At 36.6% G+C, this 19,869-nt stretch overlaps 4 protein-coding genes across 5 annotated transcripts; all 4 read right to left on the bottom strand.

Annotated features, from left to right (window-relative positions):
- Positions 1-2,113: 2,113 nt before the first annotated feature.
- Positions 2,114-2,767, bottom strand: LOC114743380 (uncharacterized). Its single transcript, XM_028931590.1, has one exon. The coding sequence runs from the start codon at positions 2,729-2,731 to the stop codon at positions 2,321-2,323; it is 411 nt and encodes a 136-aa protein (XP_028787423.1). The 5' UTR covers positions 2,732-2,767; the 3' UTR covers positions 2,114-2,320.
- A 3,291-nt stretch (positions 2,768-6,058) lies between these two features.
- On the bottom strand, positions 6,059-7,795 carry LOC114743386 (transcription termination factor MTEF18, mitochondrial-like). Its single transcript, XM_028931599.1, has one exon. It carries the CDS (start codon positions 7,793-7,795, stop codon positions 6,059-6,061), a length of 1,737 nt encoding a protein of 578 aa, XP_028787432.1.
- A 1,148-nt stretch (positions 7,796-8,943) lies between these two features.
- Positions 8,944-11,290, bottom strand: LOC114743384 (myb family transcription factor PHL13-like). The gene is made up of 7 exons (XM_028931597.1): positions 10,730-11,290; positions 10,485-10,647; positions 10,328-10,404; positions 10,200-10,239; positions 9,623-9,677; positions 9,455-9,524; positions 8,944-9,370 (listed from the first exon to the last, which is right to left on the bottom strand). The coding sequence occupies exons 1-7, from the start codon at positions 11,288-11,290 to the stop codon at positions 9,263-9,265; spliced, it is 1,074 nt and encodes a 357-aa protein (XP_028787430.1). The 3' UTR covers positions 8,944-9,262.
- Positions 11,291-13,002: 1,712 nt separating this feature from the next.
- On the bottom strand, positions 13,003-16,474 carry LOC114743382 (protein PHR1-LIKE 1-like). Of its 2 annotated transcripts, none has more exons than XM_028931593.1 (7): positions 15,492-16,474; positions 15,181-15,400; positions 15,026-15,102; positions 14,888-14,927; positions 14,095-14,149; positions 13,943-14,012; positions 13,003-13,806 (listed from the first exon to the last, which is right to left on the bottom strand). In XM_028931593.1, the coding sequence occupies exons 1-7, from the start codon at positions 16,044-16,046 to the stop codon at positions 13,606-13,608; spliced, it is 1,218 nt and encodes a 405-aa protein (XP_028787426.1). In that variant the 5' UTR covers positions 16,047-16,474; the 3' UTR covers positions 13,003-13,605. The 2 variants fall into 2 exon arrangements, with proteins under 2 accessions (XP_028787426.1, XP_028787427.1); XM_028931594.1 differs by having other exon boundaries at positions 15,181-15,397.
- Between the last annotated feature and the right edge of the window lie 3,395 nt (positions 16,475-19,869).

The raw sequence follows: 19,869 nt of genomic DNA, 5'->3' as shown, positions 1-19,869 counted from the left end.
ACTTCACTCAGCAGTATTCTAAGGAGCCATTTGTTTCATGATCATGAGATAATGGAAAGGAATGGGGTATAATTATATTGTTTATTCAAATATAAATTAAGGATAAGAACTATAATACCCTTAAGCCAATAAAACAATCAACAGCTTCAATTTCTTCCTTATCTAAATTAATTTATTTGCACTGGATTGATTTGATTTAAAATTTTAGTCTGGAGGATAAAATTTTTAACAAGGACAAATATTACACATGGAATAAATTAAAAACAACTAACAAATACAACAACAACGAGAACGTATATAAGAGAAATAAACAGGGTGAAAGTTTATAGGGCATTTTGGTGAAAATATATTTGAAAAAATGCAATCAAATATATGTGAAACAGAGAAGGAGAGACCCCATTAATCATTCCATGCCCGACATGCCGGCAACCAAACAGTTCCTGAAATAACAACAATTCGTATTGACATCATATTTAAAAGAGAATGTGATTAGCATATCATTTTGACAAATGACCAAAAAATGTTAGTAAACAAAACTTAAACAAAATGATAGATAACTGTTGATTTTACTCCGAACAATAGAAACATGTTCGCCGACCGGGCAACAAGTTGGGAATGTAAACATGCGCGTTAATGTTTGGTTTTGTTAATATCTGTACCCATACATGCAGTTTTTGGAAACGTAATTATTACTGCAACCTTTAACTGTCACACTATAATAGTAAGTTCTGCAAGTTCTACTTTTGCGCTGCCAAAAATAGACGAGAGCCTAAAATGATAGGTAACGTACTTGCGTATGGGTTTTTGCCCAGTTTTCGAGTCCTCGAATGCGGCGTTTAAATGCAGACTTAAAATAACCCAAACAAAAAATTGAACAGCCATTCTTAGTAACATCACTTGTTATATATAGAAAAGCTAGGAACTAGCATCACTGAGAAGCTCATGAAAGATTGGTTCCCATCTATGACCATATAAACAAACAGAGAACGATACTTGGAAGATAAGAAACAGAGGAAAATAATTCAAGATCGAGAATGGTCAATGACTCAAATTATTACGTGACGAAACTTGTTAATGGAGGCATCAATGGAATTTTGTGGCAGACAAGGCTTGATTAAGAAAGCTGGCAACCGCCACCAATAGTGGTACAATTTCTGAGTCATTTGAGATGCTCGTTCAGCCGAATTCTGAGATTCCAAGTCTACCAATATGCCGTGTTGGGTAATTCTCTGTGCCAAAAAAAAAAAAAAAAAAAGGGACGCTGTCTCTTACTGAATATTGCGCAATTGCAATTATCACTCTCATGACCATATATTCCTTCTCTGTCTCCTCCTAGACCAGCAAACCTCATTGCTGCCGATATCAGCAAAGACTGCTCTTGGTCGAAAACCAATAGTGCTATTTATGTCTCACGCACATCCCTTGTGAATATATACACAAACATACTACTATGCTTAATATAAGAACTAATCAATTAATTTAAATAGATTAAATTAGTTATTTGTAATAAATATATATTGTCTTTCATAAAATATCCCTGTTAATTAAGTACATTGACTGGAATTACCATTACAATTACAATGACTATCTTAGAAAAATGAATAAATATAAAAGATAAAGTTAATTAAAATTTTATATTTAGGGATAAAATAAAAGTTAAATAACTTTTTATATTAAGGACCGTAGGTAGTGTATAAGAAGGATAGTACATTCGACCTATTTTTACTTTAGCTCGTTTTTATTTTGACACCTATTACCTATATGCCATTTTTCTGGTATCGCCTCTTTACATAGTTACAATACGGTTCAGCTTCCCAATTTGCTTTGCTGGCTGCTAGACTTGAAAAACAGATGCACACATATAAGAATTAACTTATAAATAAAGGCGAGAAAATCATAAACAGCGGAACACATTCTATGGAACTCTAATAACTTCTACTGAAATTAGTCAAATTACCGACATTTGTTACTTTCACAGTATACAAAGTCTCTGTGAAACGGGAAAAAAAAGAGGACATATTTTAATCCATTTTTTCTGCCATCACGACTTCCATTTATTTTTGTTGCCATTGAAAAAATATGTATTCAAGTTTATTTACGGGTATTGTGGCCAACAAATTTTAAGCTGAACTAACGGCTAAGGCAACTTTTTATTCTAAAGGAGATCAATACACCCACACACACACAAATGAAGAGAAGTCAGCATAATTTATGATAAGCAATCATTACAAGCCTTACATAGGACAGAAATCTTGTCTGTGACTGAAAAAATTCCAGTTCTTCAAAAAAAAAAACTCGCAACTTAATACTATCGTGACAATCAGACAAAAATCTCGCTTTGCAAGTTGCAATTTACACCAGCTTCAGCTGCCCGGCGAGGCTTGTTTTTCCGCCTGCTTCCATTTTGCCGGAATCCGACGGGCTTTTTTGAATCATCCGGATCTCGTTTCGCTCTGATGGGATTCTCCTCTTTCACAGGATCTATCTTTTCTTTAACTAGTACAGACCTTTTCCTTTTTCTCTTATTCTCAGTGCTTGAATTTTTAACTTCCACGTTCTCCCCGTCTTCTATGTTTCCTGACACTTCTTCTGGTTCTTCAATTTCATCCTTCAGTGACTTTTGTTGTATTCCACTTCGCCTGTAAGCAGAACCTTTGTCCTTTTCATTTCCATATTCTTCCCGTTTAGCAATAACCGATTGCTTCTTCCCTTTTCCTCTGCCTTTACCCATAGTGAAAAGGACCTTGCCGATGAAATCTACTAAACAGCTCTTGTAGAAAGCTGCAAGGGTAAAATAACTGCACTTAGAGGTCCAGGTGTGGGTCAAAGAAATGAATGGCAATGAAAGATGTCCAACAATTCAAAAGGCTTGTGATGAGGTAGTTCTGAGCACACTTCTATCTTTCAATACTCTGCACACCTCAAATCCTCTCATTGGCAATACTTCATCAGTATGTACTGCTTAAATCAGTTATCTGTGCATATTAAATCAACGCTACTAAAGAAAGATGTGAATCAAGTGGTATGCAGCACGGCTAATTATTTCTCTTCAGCACTCTGCCTTTAAAGGAATAGGTAAACAGCACGTCAGTTAAAACTCTGAAGTGCGCCACCAGCAATGAGCCAATAACTTTAGATATAGGACATAGCCAAGCTTTAAAAATAGAAGGATAGAAAGATGAAAAGGACATGGAAACTTATATATATATCCTACTGAATATAGTGTAGGCTAAAGGAAGAAAGAGAATAACTCAAGTTCACAGAGCACACAAAAAAATATAGGCATATGGCAGACAATCGGATGATTTCTTAGGACAACTTAGGTAACAACATTCTTGTTTCTTCTTTTCTTTTTGGTCATTCAGAAACGACATTCACGACAAGCAAATTATTCGCATGACGGATCTCTACGAAATTATGAGCAACCAATCCACGGAATAGGGTCTCCATTTCACCTGGCCAGATCCTGTCAGGCCAATGACGAGATATTCCCGTATCTTATTTAATATCACTCTCCTCAGCAGCGATTTGGACCCGTTTACTCATGCAAATCCACTCAAAACAATAAGCTGAATCCCATTACGCAAAGAAGCGGACGTAACTGTGCATAAACATAAGGCCTCTTTAGTTCAGATTTATGACACTGAACTGCCACCAAAATCCAATCCCAATCTACCAATTAAACATCCTAATTTCCACTGATCCCGATCAATTAAAACACTGTGACGAATAAAGTTTGAAGATTCATAGAGCTCCTTGCTAAGTTTCGTATACTAAAAAGACAACGGGATTTAATAGAAATTAAGAAAAGAAAAGGGAACACACATTTTGTAAGATCTACTAGAAATAAATAAAGCAAGAGAAACCAAGAGACTTGAGGCTCACCTCGTAGAATTTATTTACGTTCCGCATCTGAAACACGACGATGGCCCATTCTTATGAAATCTGATTACACAAATCCAGAAAATGTCAAAGCCGAAAAGAGCACGACAGCCTTCCTCTGAAAGGCCGGCTGCTGCAGACAGTAATGTATAACAGAGTCGATGAAGGGGCAGAAAAAATTGATCTAAATTAAAGATGAAGAAGAGCCAGATCAGAAAGGGACGTGATGGATAAATGTAAGAGATTGAAGCTGCTCCGTGGGTCAAGCCGAGCCGGGTTTGAGAGCAGTAACCTAAGGAAGAGAGAAGAAAAGAAGAGGCAAACGGAAAGCAATGAATTGGAGACAGTAGGAAGGAAAAAGGTGGACACGAGGTATCGGAGTTAAAGCGAAGATGTTGAGGGGTCGGTATGTTCAAGTAGAGAAACGACACGGCAGCATCTAAACCTTCCTAAAGTAAATACTGTAATGCTATTTGTAATTTTGAAAAATGTTACGCCAGTTAATACTCCGATGTCAATATCTGTGTCTGTGTACTAAATGGTATCTACGAATGCCACCTCTCTCTCTCCCCTCTCTTCCCCCCCCCCCCATCATGATGAATGCGACTTCTATGCATGTATAAGAAACCCAAGTGTACTTAAAATAAACTCTGTTAGTACACAAAATCTCATAAACAATGTAAATAAATTTTCAAACTCGAGGAAGCTTATGCCTATTCAAATACTTATATTTGTAAAAAAAATGAAAAGTATGCAATATACCTCATGTTTAAAATAAAAATAAAAGTATTAGTTAGAATATAATTTTTCACTAAATTAACATCCAATAAAAAATACTCCTTCATAAATAAATAAAAATTTAAATTTCATTAACTCTTATATAAATTTTAGTTTTATCCCCATATAATATGTATTTTATTTCATGCAAACAAAGTCAACATAATAATAAATAAAAAGTAAAATTATAAATTTATATAAAAAAATTTTTCAGTACTTTATAAATAAGACAGAGAATTTTTTTTTTTTATGCTTTATAAATAGCATCAGCAGAATATCACGCTTGATATAGAGAACCGCACAAAGGCCCAAACCGCCTCCTAATCCATGCTTTTTCAAGCAGGATTCCAGCGGTGCGCATTTTTTTTTTTTAAATATCTTTTTGGCAGAAATTTTCTTCCATTTTTCAGGTGAAAGCGTGAGGCGCAGGCGTCTCATAACATGAAATTTCTCACGCACCAACAAACAAACAACACACACTTGTGACAACTATTCTATTCCGTTAGTTAAGATAAACAAGAAACAATAAAAACAGACGTATCAAAAAAAAAAGAAACAATAAAAACAGATAAATAACACACAAAAAATAAAGAAACTAGATTTACAAACATATATTCACTTTTTTAAAAAGAATTACAATCCTTAATATAAAATCAGCTTTATTAATGGCATAGATATTCTCCTACATTAAGGGGTGTTTGAATAGAAATCAAACTATGGTTTTAAAAGTACTTTTACGATATACAAAGTAAATATGTGGAAGAGTTTGTCTCATTTTATGAAAAAATACTTCTAAAAAACACTTTTGAGTGCTTTCAAACACCCCCTAAGGATAGTTTTAGTACCGATCATTTAAAAAAAACATTTTAAGTAAATCAATATATATTTTTTGACAAATTAGCACTCCCTCTGGTGTTTATCATAAACTTCGAATAACTAATTCCTAAGATAACAAATAATTAGTTGAAATTAATTAAAAATAATAAATAAGTTGAAAATAGATTTTTATTTACAATTTAAGAAATTACTTTAGAATTTTAAGCAAATACTAACACGTGAACAATTGATCAAGAGTCAAACACGTTTTCCTCTGTAATGTCTAGCTAGCTACTAGCAATGGACAGATTTCCTCTGTACTGCCTGGTTACCTGCAAATGTACTGGTTACCTGCAAATGTACTAAGAGAGGAAACTATTGAGCTCTAAACAAGCCTAATCTTCAATCGGCTATAACTATCCAGCATGCCAACCTATAGTAATCAAGTTAACTGGAGGCAATGCGTTTTCAGAACACATGCAAGTCATTTGTCAATCAACCTTTGATCCCTTGCGAGGATTAGAGAGAGACTAAAATATCGATATCAAGTCTAGATCATTCGTATGTCCAAAGAGTTAAAATGCTAGTTCTGACAATAAATTTCATTCTTCAAATCCTGCCAAAATTTAGGGCCACTTGGATGGCGATTTACATAACATTGTATGAACATGTCCTCTCTGCATGAAATTACAGCTCTCAAAGAAATATTGGGATCAGCACATCCTTGGTCTACAAGCCACTTATAGACTGAGAACCTAAGCCGGACTCTTTCAGTACTGTAGGAAAGATAAGATGGGAAGTTGACTAAAGTTGATACGGGATGTCTTAGTTCATTTACAAGATAGTCAATTTTCTGGTTGATTACATCTGTTCTGAGGTTAAGAATCTGAGGGGCAACTTTGAGCATTTCCTGCACGTCTTGAGGATCCAAGCCAGCTTGAACAATACAGTTGAACCTCTCCTGGAGTTCTGCTCCCTTACCTCTAAACAATTTAAATGCATCTTTCATCTCTTTAGAGTCCGCATCATATCCCAATCTCAACAAGAACTCTGTCTTCCGCAACCGGGATATTTTCTCTTCGTCGGTGCCCGGCAAAGGCTTGACTCTTCTTCCCAATTCCCAATTCTTCAATTCTAACGGATTATCCTGTACGAACATCCGAAGTCGCTTCTTCCCAACATTCAAGTTAGAAAGTAAACTATTGGTTTTCTTCAAAGTGAATGAACCCAACATTAAGGAGTGAGAACGGAAAATCTTCCCAATCTCTGCAGCCTCCATTTCAAGTTCACTTAAGAATAGAAAACAATGCCTCAAGTTTGAAAGGAATTTGCTCACTCTTATCGGTGGAAAATTTATAAATATGAAGGATATTTGATCCACAGACAATCCAAATTTTAGCAGGAAGACAATAAGGGAGAGTGTGCTACTACCTCCCGATCCCTCAAAGAGAAAGTCAGGGTGCAGGTTGATTATGTCAGATAACTGTTGCTCAGTCAAAACCCTGCCCAAAAAGCACAGGAGCCTGAGCATCTGGCTCCAATTACAAGAAGTGTCATCCAATAAATGTCCCTCAATCCAGTTAATATCCTTAACATAATGCCTAAACTTCTCAATAACCTTAACAAAATCAGGGTTACAATCTCCAGTCAGAAGGTATGGGCTAGAAGCAATGACTTTTAGCAGAGTAGGCTGGCCAAGACCCAATCTTTCATAAGCTCGAAGCTTTGACGGTAAAACCCCATAATCATATCGAAACACTTCAGCTGCTTCCATATATATCTTTCCTATCTTATTACGAGGAATCCCATAGTTACAAAGAGCGTAATAGTTCTCCAGTAACAGTTGATCGTCACTCAAAAACATCATATTTTTGGGTAAAATAGATGGATATTCAGAGGGTGTTAGACCGATGCTTTCGAAGAAGGGCTCAAATTCATTGATGGGATGATAACGCAAATACCTGGAAACTGATCGCCCAATGTTCCCCGCTATGACTACTTTCTTCAGAAGCCCCTCAAGAAAGTAAGGCGAGTTTCTACTCATATGATCCGCATCCAAGTACTGGATGCTTCTAGTAGCATGCAGATACTCCAGCAAAGCAACTTTTGCTTCTTTTAGGGCCTGCTTGCTGGTGAGACCGGCAGCATTCACAGCCGCTTCAAGATCTTCACAACGGGCAGGCGGAACTGCTCTTTCAGCTCTGTATAGTCTAGGGATTTGAGATATAGACCCGACTAGGTTTTCCGATGACCTAAGTAGAAAATCAGGGGGAGGCCGTTGAAGAGTGAATTTCAATGTAAAATTTCGCGAGTAGATCATTACTGCTTCTGGGAGATTTAATGCAGGCAAGAAGGAGAGCTTAAACTTTTGTCGAGTGGAGCTGCGAGAATCGAAACTAGGAGGTGGGAAAGATCAAATATCGGGTACGACGTCGTCGTTATGGGGAGTGTCCGATCGCCACCTAGTTCGTCGACTAGGGCACAAAGTACAAATAAAGATTGCCGGCCTTTTTTGAGTCTGTTGACCGCAACCTAAGAGGCCCATTGGTGATCAAACCCAGGAGGCCCAGCCAATAAGCACTGTGTAGGAAAAGGTCCGTGGTCGATTACCATACCCCTCAGTCCCTCCCCCCGTAGACGGACCTAAATCCTCTGAAGTTTTCAGTCAGCTCATCTGAGCCCTCGATGAAGTGAGCTTACCTGGTGTTGCCACGTTATCTATGAAACGGGGCTTTGTTTTTACTCTTTCTGTGATTAATATACAGGCTAATTGGAGAGTTAATCTTGATTTTAAATTTAAAACTTATTTTATAAATTTATTATTTTTTTCCTAAATTATCCATATTGTATAATGATAACCAAGTATGAGAGAGGAAAGGAATTAAGGAAGATAATTAAAGTGTTTTAAGGAAAAAACATGTCATATTTATTATAATTAATTAACTTACTTAACTTTTTAAGTCTAATCAAATTAGTTTAAATATGTATAACATTAAGGACAAGAGTAGTATTTCTCCTGTCCTAAATATAAGACCCCTTTTGTAGTACTAGAAAAGGAGTCTTATATTTAGGACTGGAGGAGTATTAATTTATATTTATTATTGAGATTCTTTATTAAATTTGAAGTCTAAAGGTTCTAAAGATCTATTTATTTTCTGGTCAATAGTATCGTATCAACAAAAGCCACTTTATGAATGAGTTCGAGAGCAAATTTCTTGGCACAATTGGATTAGCATTATTCAAAAATTAAATTAATTGCCAATACATGGTAATTAGCATTAAATAATTATTTTTTTACAGTTAAGGTCCGATACTGATTAAAATGAATTGGACCGTTTAATGAGATAAATCGTACCAAGGGGTTGGAAAGTTAAATTTATGCATTTTGCAAGAGACCAATTTTAAAGTTAGCAATCTTTGTTACGCTGAGCGAGGGCAATTTATATCATTTGATGTGATCCAACTTGGTTTTGAACGGGAAAACTGTTATTCTAACCTCCTTAAGCGGTCCAAGGCCAGTTGTCGGCTTCTCTTCCTCCCCATAATCTCTCTACAACAAAGCATAGATCCTTCAAACTGACTACGCTTAAAATTCCAACCAATTAACACCGTAAGAAATGAGACATTTTCACTTTGAAACCAACCACCGCCATTTAAACTGAAAACCCCTCTATCATTCCTGTTCACGTGCTTGATTATTACTCCAAACAAGTATATATGCCCAAACTATGCGTCTTAAGGTGCCTGTGAAAATGGAGATTTTCCCCCAGAAAGTAATCGATCCTCATCATTTTGGGGCACACACTTGCAGTTTGCTTCCCTGCTTTTGGTAATCTGACGTTATTTTGAGCTGCTTCCTCTGCTGTTTCACTAGTAATTGCAAATTCTGTTGTATCTGAACATCAAAAAGAGTAACCCAGACAAATTAAGCATAATTCACATGAAATAAGATTGGCAACTACTGTATAGCGTATACTACCTCTAGCTGTTCGTGGAGACTCCTTTGGACCTCACGTTGAAGTTGTAGTGATTCCTCAATTTGCTTATGGCTGGCGCGAGGAAAGATTTTATATGTTGGTATGATTAGAAAAACTAGACGTAAATGCATACAGGATTTACCGAGAATAAATTAAAAAGTGATGACTACATTTTAAGTTGAAGCTCGAAGACTCCTTCTGGTTGGTTTCCTTCTCCAGATCTTTCTGAAATGCCAAGAGGCAACCCGGTTAATTACTGTTTAGCAATGACGATACTTTGGAGTCTATATATATATCCTTTGTGTTTGAAAACAAAAGCCCAAGAGAGTGAATACTGTTCGAAAATGAGAACTAAAACATCTGACCAATTTTGGAAATACATAGATATATAGCTTCCTATATTATCCGGCAAGGGGAGGAAACATGATTCATTTTAGCGTGCTGCAAAAGCTAGCAGATGGTAATGTCTATTTTAATTTCCAGAGATTTTCATGTCTACACTCACCCTCCAAATAAATGAAAAATTAAAGCTTACTCTCATAGTATATTCTATATTTTAAAAGTCTAATAACATGGGAAACTACTTTTCTAAACCATCTTTAAAGAAACTCCTCATTAGAACTGGTCAAAAGAGAAAAGAAGCAGGTATGTCGGAATTTCATGTAGGGTTAAATGAATTCGATTGAAAGTGATGGTGAAAAAGACAAGGCACTCGTAACACAAGCAAGTTGAACAGAAATAGTTTACCCTGCAGATCTTTCCGCACGCATATTGTAGAACGATATTTCTGCCGGGCAGATAGAGACAATCAGTAGGTATATTGACGAAGTTTCAAAACAACAAATGATTTGCTTAATATTAAGAATTTTAATCACCTGCAAATGACTTTTGATGTGAGAAATGGTCAGCATATCTGAATCCATCATCTTGAGTATGGACTTAGGCTTTGCCTCTACAATATAAGATCAATCAAATAACGAACTAATTATAAAACTGAGTGGTTATCCTCTGTCGCGTGTTACATAAACTTACTCTCGGGACCGCCAAGGCAATTAACAATCATGACGAAAGTCTCATGAAGATCCTTGGTCCATCTTATTCTTCTTTTACGAGTTAGAGAGCTCCTAGAAACAGTGTTGATAGGAGATGGAACACAAGCAACCCCACAAGCCCGTGAACACTGCTTATCTGGTGACTGAGTATAGAAAGCCAATGAATCATCATATTGTGTCGGTATTAAATAACGAAATCAAAAGATGGTAGTAATAAATAAGAACCTGCAGATTTCTATGCTGAAAGGAAATTTCCACGGGTTCCACTTCTTCAGCAGCGTCCTCGGCGCGCAATTCATTTTCTTTTGAGCGCTCATGTAAAGACATGTTATCTTCACCGAGAAACTCTCTATATCTGTCTGAATCAGAGGGACACTCACCATACATATCAGAAGAAGAAAAGCTTTCTTCGCTGCTGGACAAGAAAGATTCAACAATGGAGTGCAAGGAGTTGGTGAAACTAAATTGGGAGGCTGATGGATACTGTTTAGCGGTAACGGCGGAGTTATCCCCAGAAGATTTATGGCATGGAAGTGGCGAATATATTTCCTGTGGGAGCTCAGAACAAAAACTAGAAGGAACATCAATCTGAGGGTCATGTTGGTGAAAGCTCGTCCAGGCTCTAGTTCCACACAAGGCAGTTGATGTTTGGAGAGGAGACATAATGTTGAAGGGTAATCCAATGGTTTCGAAAGTTTGGTGTTCTGGTCCTCCAACTTTGGACAGACTTTGAGTTCCTGCGCCGGATTCCCCTTGAAGGTTGAAGATCTGCGGAGAATGGTGCATCCTTCTCTCTATCTTTCTCTCTAGATACGCTACCTTTTTCTGTATGTGAAGGTTTAGCTACCTAGCTAATGCCAAAGTTCCAACGCGGGCATCTGTTTATTAATTTCCTCTGCTCACCAAGAAGGATAGATCAAATACTTGAAATTAGATTATTTAAAGTTTATATTTGTAATGATGTTGGAGGAAATGAAAAAGAGACAAGCGAGTGGAGGTGAAGTAAAAGTAGCAATGTATGTTGACATGATATCGTCTCCATGCATCATGCGAAGTTTCTTTAGAGTTTAGACCAAAAAGGGAAGTGAATTTCCTGTTCAAAGGAAAAGGGTTCAATAATACATTTGTGCTTGACAGATATACATCCTCTTCGTTGGTTGGCTTTACAAATTCGGAAACAAGAGGCTGAGGATAAGACAAGAGAATATTGAAACAGCGGGATAATTGAATTCTTCAATTAATATTTATTGTTTGGATTCGTCTCTTCAAGAGAGTAGTGGGTATGCATTCTGGAAGGTGAATTATGAGTGTGTTTATCATGGTCAGTTGTATTTGAGGAGCGTTCATGAATTAATTCTGAGGAATCTGAGGTGTTAAATAATCATCTTCGCGGGGCAATCCGGATTTAGCTGTGGTATCACTATATTGGGGTTGGAGTGGGACACATCCAAAGTGATTAAGAAAGAAGAAATTGCGTAGAATGAGGACATGATTTTGGAGAGTGAGTGAGAAGGACATAATATGTCAACATTATGGAGTAAGGAGCTAAGGACAATGTTGACCAAGATGCGACTCGGAATTATTCAAGCTTCAAGGCTTTTTTCCCCCTACGCACAGTATCCTCCTGAGGCATCTGCTGTATATATATGTCTTGAAATTTACAATATTTTTTGTTTTGTTTTGGAAAACAAGTCTTAGGCAAATAAAGAACTTTTATAATTTGTAAATTGAACCAAACATTATAGGGGATTTTTTTTTTGTTAAGCCGCATGCTAGCTTCGCACATATCTTGGCTATTATGAGACGGGCAGCAGAGTGTGATTGTTGAGTAAAGAACAGAGTGTAAAACAAGAAAAGTTGTGAACTCATATTTATAGCTCTTTCGATATATTTGAATAAAAATCATAAAAATCGGCATTTACAACACCATCCAATCACTATCATAACCAATGGATGTAGATTCTTAATTATCCTCCGCACTCTTTACATACAGATGTATGTATTGATCCAGGCTATACCATCTCTACAGACAAATGGTTTAGAAATAGGCAACATCTCTGATGCATCTTCTTCCAAGGACGAAGGCCCAAACAAAAAAGGAGAAATGGCTAGGAAGGATGCCCCTTGTACCGAGGCTCAGTTTTTTAAAATTTAACAAACAAAATTAGTCTAATTGATAAGAAGTTAGTTTATAACTTATAATATTATGAGTCTGAATTCTGTTGGCAACGTAAGAACCTTGTTAGTGGATAATAATTATAAGTAGTATCTTTATAAGCGCTTTTTGAATCTAAAAATATATCTAGATTCCGATGAGTCTTGGAGATTCAACTCACTTAAACTTTTTATAAGTGGAAAAAAAAAGTGTAAGCCTCGGCTATTGAGCAAAAAATTCTTGCTTTTCTCTTATTTTCTTTCCAACTTTTTTTCTTTTTTGTGTGGCCAAGAGTAAAAGGTGCTATTTAATATATAATCACAACTATTCTCTGCCAAGTGTATGCGCCGGACGATTTGCGATCGCATTAGGGCAACGACAAGTGGATTCCTGTCTAAAGCATAGGCTTGTACATAAATGATACAAATTCAATTTTTTAAGGCGTGCCCTTTCTCACCACCGTCCACAACAAAAGACAGAGGACTAATTACAGATTCGTTTTCCACCGAGAAAAATCTTCTTAGGAACTTGGGATTATTTAACCTACAAAAGGGAATCCCTCAACGGAATTGTCTTTTTGCTGTGCTCAAGAGAATCACGCATCTCATTGCTTTCCTAATACTTTGGAAACAGAATATAACATCCTGTATAGATAACTGCAGCTTGGATCTCAGTTAACCCTTAAAAGCCTTGTCTAGCTACAAATGATCTACTCACTGGTGTCATGAAAGTGTTTCTTGAGCAATATGAAGGTGAAGTACAAGGATTCTGGTTTCCAAAGAGCACAATAATCTTGTGTACTACAATCACAGAGTTTTCTGATGGAGGATTAATGACGATATGTTTGTGCCATAGAGAATTTGTACGGTGTGGTTTATATTTTGCTCATTAAAATTAATCTTACACATCTGAAGAGCTACCAAGTACCAACCATGTGCCTGGAGAGCTAACATATCTTGGAAGGGAAGGAGGAATTTCCAGACCCCTCGGCAATTGAAACCTCAACCTCTTTATGACTAACTGATGGATCATCATTTTCTGTACTGCCCAGATTCGAGAAGCTATTACATGTTTTCTGCTGCTGGTCAAACATCATCTTCAGCTGCTTTCCTTGCTCTTCAATTCGAAGCTGTAATCTTCTCTGAATCTGGGTACACGAAGTAAATTAATTAAACCACTCTAAACACGTTGTTACATAATCTGAATGCTCTAGAGAACATGAAGACACTGTTCAAACTAGAAGTGTTATTCTCATAGAAATGGAGGATATAGTAAGCATTCACCTCTAGCTGTTCATGGAGACGCCTCTGAACATCTAGCTGTAGCTGAAGCGCCTCTCTGATTTGCGAGCCACTGCAATTCAACAGAAGTAAATCTTGATGGAACTAATGGAACTTCAAAACCATGACAAAGGTTCAGGCAAAAGAAGAATTACGTTTTAACATCAATTTGATGCACATCGTCTATATGGGCTTTTTTGTCAGACTTCCCTGCACCAGAAAACGAAGTTTTAGATCCCAGTATGGGGTGTAACCTGCCAAATGGATAGAGATAAGAACAATGTGCACTTCAAAGATCATATAGAGTTGGGAAAGAAAGTCAAAAGGTTAAGAGAATATCACTTTATTAATCTATCCTTTTTTCTTTTATGTAAGAAAAGCGATTACAAAAGCCAGAGACGGCTACATGTGTTTCTGGGATGTTATTCCATCACTGTCCTCCTCCGCATCAGAGCAAGACGGAGGATGATAAGAGAACAACATTAGTAGTAATAATGCCCAGTCCCACTAGAGAGTTTCAACGTAACTACATCTACGTGATTATTGTTAGTTTACGGTTTTTCCCACCTACTAGGAGAAAGCAGACTGTATTGTTTCACAGCTCAAACTCTGCCATTATGATCGATATAATCGTATTTTCTCTCCATTGCAACTTCCTATATAAATAATTTCAGTGAGGAGAAAAGCAAGATTGTTATTCTCTCCTCGCACTACTTTTAGTCTTCCAAGATAGTATAAGAAATCAGTAATTGTGAATTGTTAATTTTAATTACTGTTTGAACAATAAGTTAGTAATCATAACCTGGGAAAACAGTGAAGCTCATCCTCTGCGTTAACAAGTCTTGACCACAAAAATATTTGCTCAAGATTTATGAAATATCAAACAAAAAAGATTTACTTGGCAAAGTAAAGAAAGGAAAGCACCCTGCACTTTTGCTGAGAATTTACCTTGAGCTGGATCTGGCATGTATTTTGCAATTCTACATTTCTGCAAGACAGGTGAGGGGAAAAAATGTGTTTTTAGGACGTCTGAAAAGACGATACCAACAATCATGATGAAGAAACTCAAAACTCAAAATACCAAACCTGCAAGTGACTCTTTACATGGAAGATGGTCAGCCCATCTGTGTTCATCAGCTTTAATATGGCTTTTGGTGTAGCCTCTACAGTCAAGAGGACTCTCAGATGTTAACAGCTATTCATATTTCTTCACAACAATTTGAAATTAACAAGTTACTCACTCTCAGAGCCCCCAAGGCGATTCACACATTCAACAAACTTCTCGTGAAGATCCTGAGTCCACCTTATACGTGATTTACTTGGGATTACTGCCCCACCATTAGAAGTAGGATTTCCATTAATTGTAACACTTGCTGCCGAAACCGTTGGACACAGCTTCTCTTGCTGTGAGGAGAAGCTTACATGAGAAAGAGGTAAATTGTATGACCCACAACCAACCTGCTGAAACATGATGCAGTAAACATAATATGAATTAATCTACAGGGAATATACACTGGACTAACCCAGAGAAAGAACTGGCAAAATTACTTACCGTATGGTTTCCCCTGACTGAGGCATAATCAACATCAATGAACAATTTGTGTTGTTCAGTTGGAAGAAACTTGTCGGTTGGCAAACGTCCACATGGAGTTTTATTGGGTCTTTCTGGGTCTACTTGGGATCTAGCCACTGCTTGCAAGGGGTTAGATGATTCGACATTGAAGTTAACTTGGTGTGGCGAATGATCCAAGAAAGTGTTTTCCCTGGGAGATTGATACAAAGGGAGTTCCAAATCGTGAATCTTAGAAAATGGAGAGCCAAAAGAGGGATTATTTATGTTCGCTTGGGAATGATATTGCGGAAACCCCATGCATCGTTCTGCTGCATAAAAAGCAGAAGCGGGGGATTCAAAACCGCCCATAATGGTGGTTGATGATTTTGCAGAGCCCATGTGTGGTGACTCTTCAGCTCCTCCAACACCAATATTCCAAGCCTGTTTGACATCAAAACATTGATGAGAACGATGACTAGATTCATAATTGAAATCCCCACTTAGTCCCCGCCTCTGTTGTATCTGCCCTTGCCAGTCAACTCTGTTCTCGTTCATCTACAACAAGTTACAAAACCCGAGCCAAATGGAAGAAGAAGAAGAAGAAGAAGATTGGTAAGGTACCAGGGATAATAATAAATTTGGCCTAAGGCATGAAATTCTCTCTTATATTCCAAAAGGCTTGAGCTACAAGAATTGGATCTAAATGTCGAAATTCCACCATGCAGGGCCGTTAATAATTAATTAGTTATTCTTAAAAAGGATAGGAACGAACAATAAGCAATGACAAAACCAAAGTACAGAGCACGAAAAAGAACAAATCTTCGCCAACAAATATTATATTTTCTCTAACGTTGTCTTCACGTGAATTTTAACTACATGCAAAAGAATCAAAGGAAAGAGGAAAACCAAAGCAGCCAACGAAACATGGATTACAGACTCAGGGACTACCGGATACAATCTCTTAAACAATGACTAATGATCATTTTTAGTTGGAGAATACTGTTTCCGGCTGTTGGGCATCTATATTTGTAATAAATAAACGTTAAATAACATAATGGCATAAATTCATACACAATAGATCTGCACTTATTCTTATAATGGATTCGGAAGAAAATGCTTTAGCTATCCACACAGATGGTAACTGCATCTTGCTTAGTGGAAAGTGGAAATTACCAGAAAAGTGCATCCAATATTATATTCATCTCGTAAACAAGGTGGAACTTTAACTACAGATTCTCAATGAACTCAATGGACTTTCCATTTCCAAAAGGCAAGAAGATTGAGTCATATTCAACACGTTCATATGCTATCTCAGTGCCTTCGTGCCATTGATTCTGATTTTTCTTTACAAATATTTGCTACCTCTTTTCTTTTAGCATCTCGTTTCCCCGAAGAGACCTTTCTTTTCAACTCCTTTTTTAAACTTCTTGTCTAGCTGAATTGCGGTGACAGTTATTTCTATGTAATAGCGTCTATTCTTTACTTGTCACACTTGTTTGGACATTTTTTCCCACTTCTAGATCCGAGTTCGATGAAGCTTCCAAACAAATTTTAGTGATGAAAAACAGAGCAAATGAAATGCTCGATACAAGGATCAAAACCACAATTTACTTGGAAGAAATGGCTCAAACAGAACCCTTTTTCCACTGTTACAGAAAAAACGTTTTCATTTCTCACACCCTTCTTTTGAAGCTCCAAATATTATACTTATGGAACATGTCCTGGTGCCTTACAAGCAAGCATTCATTTGAGTTTACATCCTATATAAATAAATATATCCCACCAAACAATGACTGGACCACTAATCTATTTTATAAACCTTCTCCAGTTTTTATTCGAGTTTCATTGCAAGGTAATGTTGCTGGGTCCTCCTTGAGCAGCTTCTTCTTTGTCTGATGAAATAAAATTGTATAATTTTGTCCCAATTCTTAAAGATATACGAACATAAACCCTACGTTAATTTTTTCCCTCCGTTACCGTCACTTCCCCATATTCGCATTCTCACATGAAGAAGTCAAAATTACAAACGACATCATTCGGACCTAAAAAAGAAACATCATACGGCTCTTTCAAGAAAAGCAAGAAAAAGAGATTGTTTGAATAGATAATTTCCTGCATAGCATTCAAGCTTTTCATAGCTAAAATTGGTCATTCGTTTATCCCATAACAAAATTACGTAACTCGCCTGTGTGATTTTCAAAGCTACCATGCACCCTCAGGAATAACTTAATCAGAAATTGATTCCCAGTAGCATCAGCATTCTTTGGTGTGGTTATTATAATCGAGTTCTTCAAATGGTCTATGACTCAATGTGAAGAATGCGTTGAGACAACATAAGCTGGGCGTAACAAAACAAGAAGAAAACTATCAGAGACAACCACTATCGATGGGGTTAATTTTAAAAATAACCCTTCACTGTCCATTATCTGAAAACTTCAATAATTAACAAAACATAATGCATAGGAAAATCTGGAATGTAGATAACTTTACTTGGAGTGGACGAGTCAGGTGAATGTAATTAGGATGACAAATGTATTATCTAGTAAGACACGTAATTAAAGTTAATGAATAGTTTACAGCAGCCCCCAAAATGTCACAATCAGAAGTGGTGGAATCAAATTAATGGGTCTGTATGTGCAGCTAGCGTCGAAGTTGAAGGGAGATGGAAAGCCAGATTCCTCAGCATTCGGCCTTATGAACCTGACAAAAAGGAATAACCTACGTGGATGATACGTAGGCCCTAAAGTAAGTCAAAAAAGTGAACAACCTTTGTGTTCTTCTGTCCCTGAAAACCCCAAGTATTATCATACATTTATCTCTGCACGCTCAGAATTTTAACAATGCTGGAAAACCTAAATAATAATGTCTACAGAGCTCAAAGAAGAAAAACACATATGATACATCACTCTCCTACTTTCCTTTTGGGATGTAAAGAATTGTATTCCCATGGCTGTATCAGATGAAAATTGAAGGGCCAGAAAGCGAAAACACTAGGGTCTAGGGCTAGGGCATATGCCCCAAAACACAACACCAAAGGAGCACGGAAGTGACTAATTTCAAGGCTCGCAATCCAACTTTTAATTTTCTCTCAAATTGAAACATTCCTCTTGATCTTTAAAAATAGCTTTAATTTGGAAATAGCTAGGGACGCACAAGTTAAGGGCGTAGCATGCATGTAGAGTGCAAAGATCGAGCACAAATTCGATACATCTTCTGTTTTTGATATTTGAAAAGACCTTCGGGGCCACCTTCGATTGCCATTTAACATGAACTTATATACCCACTTGCATATAACATACACGTCGCCAAGTTTTGATTTTGTGTGTGTGTGTGTGTACGTACACAAACATATATTCTTTCCCTTTAATTTCTAAAATTTCTGACTAATATGCCTTGCCAGTCCTCTTGTATTATTATAATTCTCAAAACTGTTGCAGAAGCGAGAAAATATGGAGTTAAACAATTGTTCTGTGCAGATGTTTATATACGGTTCTAGATCGTAGGTGGAGATCATTGATGAACACACACACACACATATATACATATACACACACACACACACACCAGAACTTCGAAATTGGCTTCTTCTAAATTCTTACTTTTTTTGGGCTAGTTCTTCAATTTAGATTGTTTGGAGAATTGGAGTTGTGAAGTTAATTTGTGTGTCCCTTACAAAATTAAGGAGGCCATCACTACATTTTCATTTAAATCTGAACATTTAAAATCTTAATATGAAATTATATCTAATTAAACTATTACTCATTCCCAGAAACACTATATGGGATGTTCCTTTTTTTTTTCCAATTTATACACGCAATCTCAATTATATGTTTTCGAATCATCTACTTAATACTCCTCCGGTCCTTAATATAGGACCCAATTCTTGAGTTGGTTTTGATCCTAAATATAAGATCCATTTCTCATATTTATCAATTTTCTCTAAATTCCTCCTATAGATACTCCCTCAACTATAATCAAGTAGAAGAGGGAGGGGGTATTAAGAAAGATGATTATGATATTTTAGGAAAAATGTGTCACTTTTCTTATAATTAACTAACTTACCTAACTTTCTTAATATAATCAAATTAGTTAAATGGGTCTTATAGTAAGGACCGGAGGAGTATTTTAGAAGAATGTCTACAAGGAAAGCCCAAATGTGGATGAATCGCATTTTTCCTACTTTTTGCTGGATGAAGATGAATCGCATTAACCCCAAAAAAAAAAATGGTAAGCATTATTAATTAACTGGACACCAAATTACAATGCACGCATTCAGCTTCACTACGAGGAAACATATATTATTACATCTATATTATTTTATTGTATCAATTAATTTACGTGTGCAGCTGGAAAAAAAAAATAATTTATGTGTGTCATT

This window comes from Neltuma alba, unplaced genomic scaffold, assembly GCF_004799145.2.
Source record: "Neltuma alba isolate B1F8T4 unplaced genomic scaffold, ASM479914v2 tig00004010_pilon, whole genome shotgun sequence".
In the NCBI taxonomy this organism is placed as follows: Eukaryota; Viridiplantae; Streptophyta; class Magnoliopsida; order Fabales; family Fabaceae; genus Neltuma; species Neltuma alba.
Note: the sequence above shows the minus strand (reverse complement) of the source record. Positions and strands in the feature narration are given on the sequence as shown.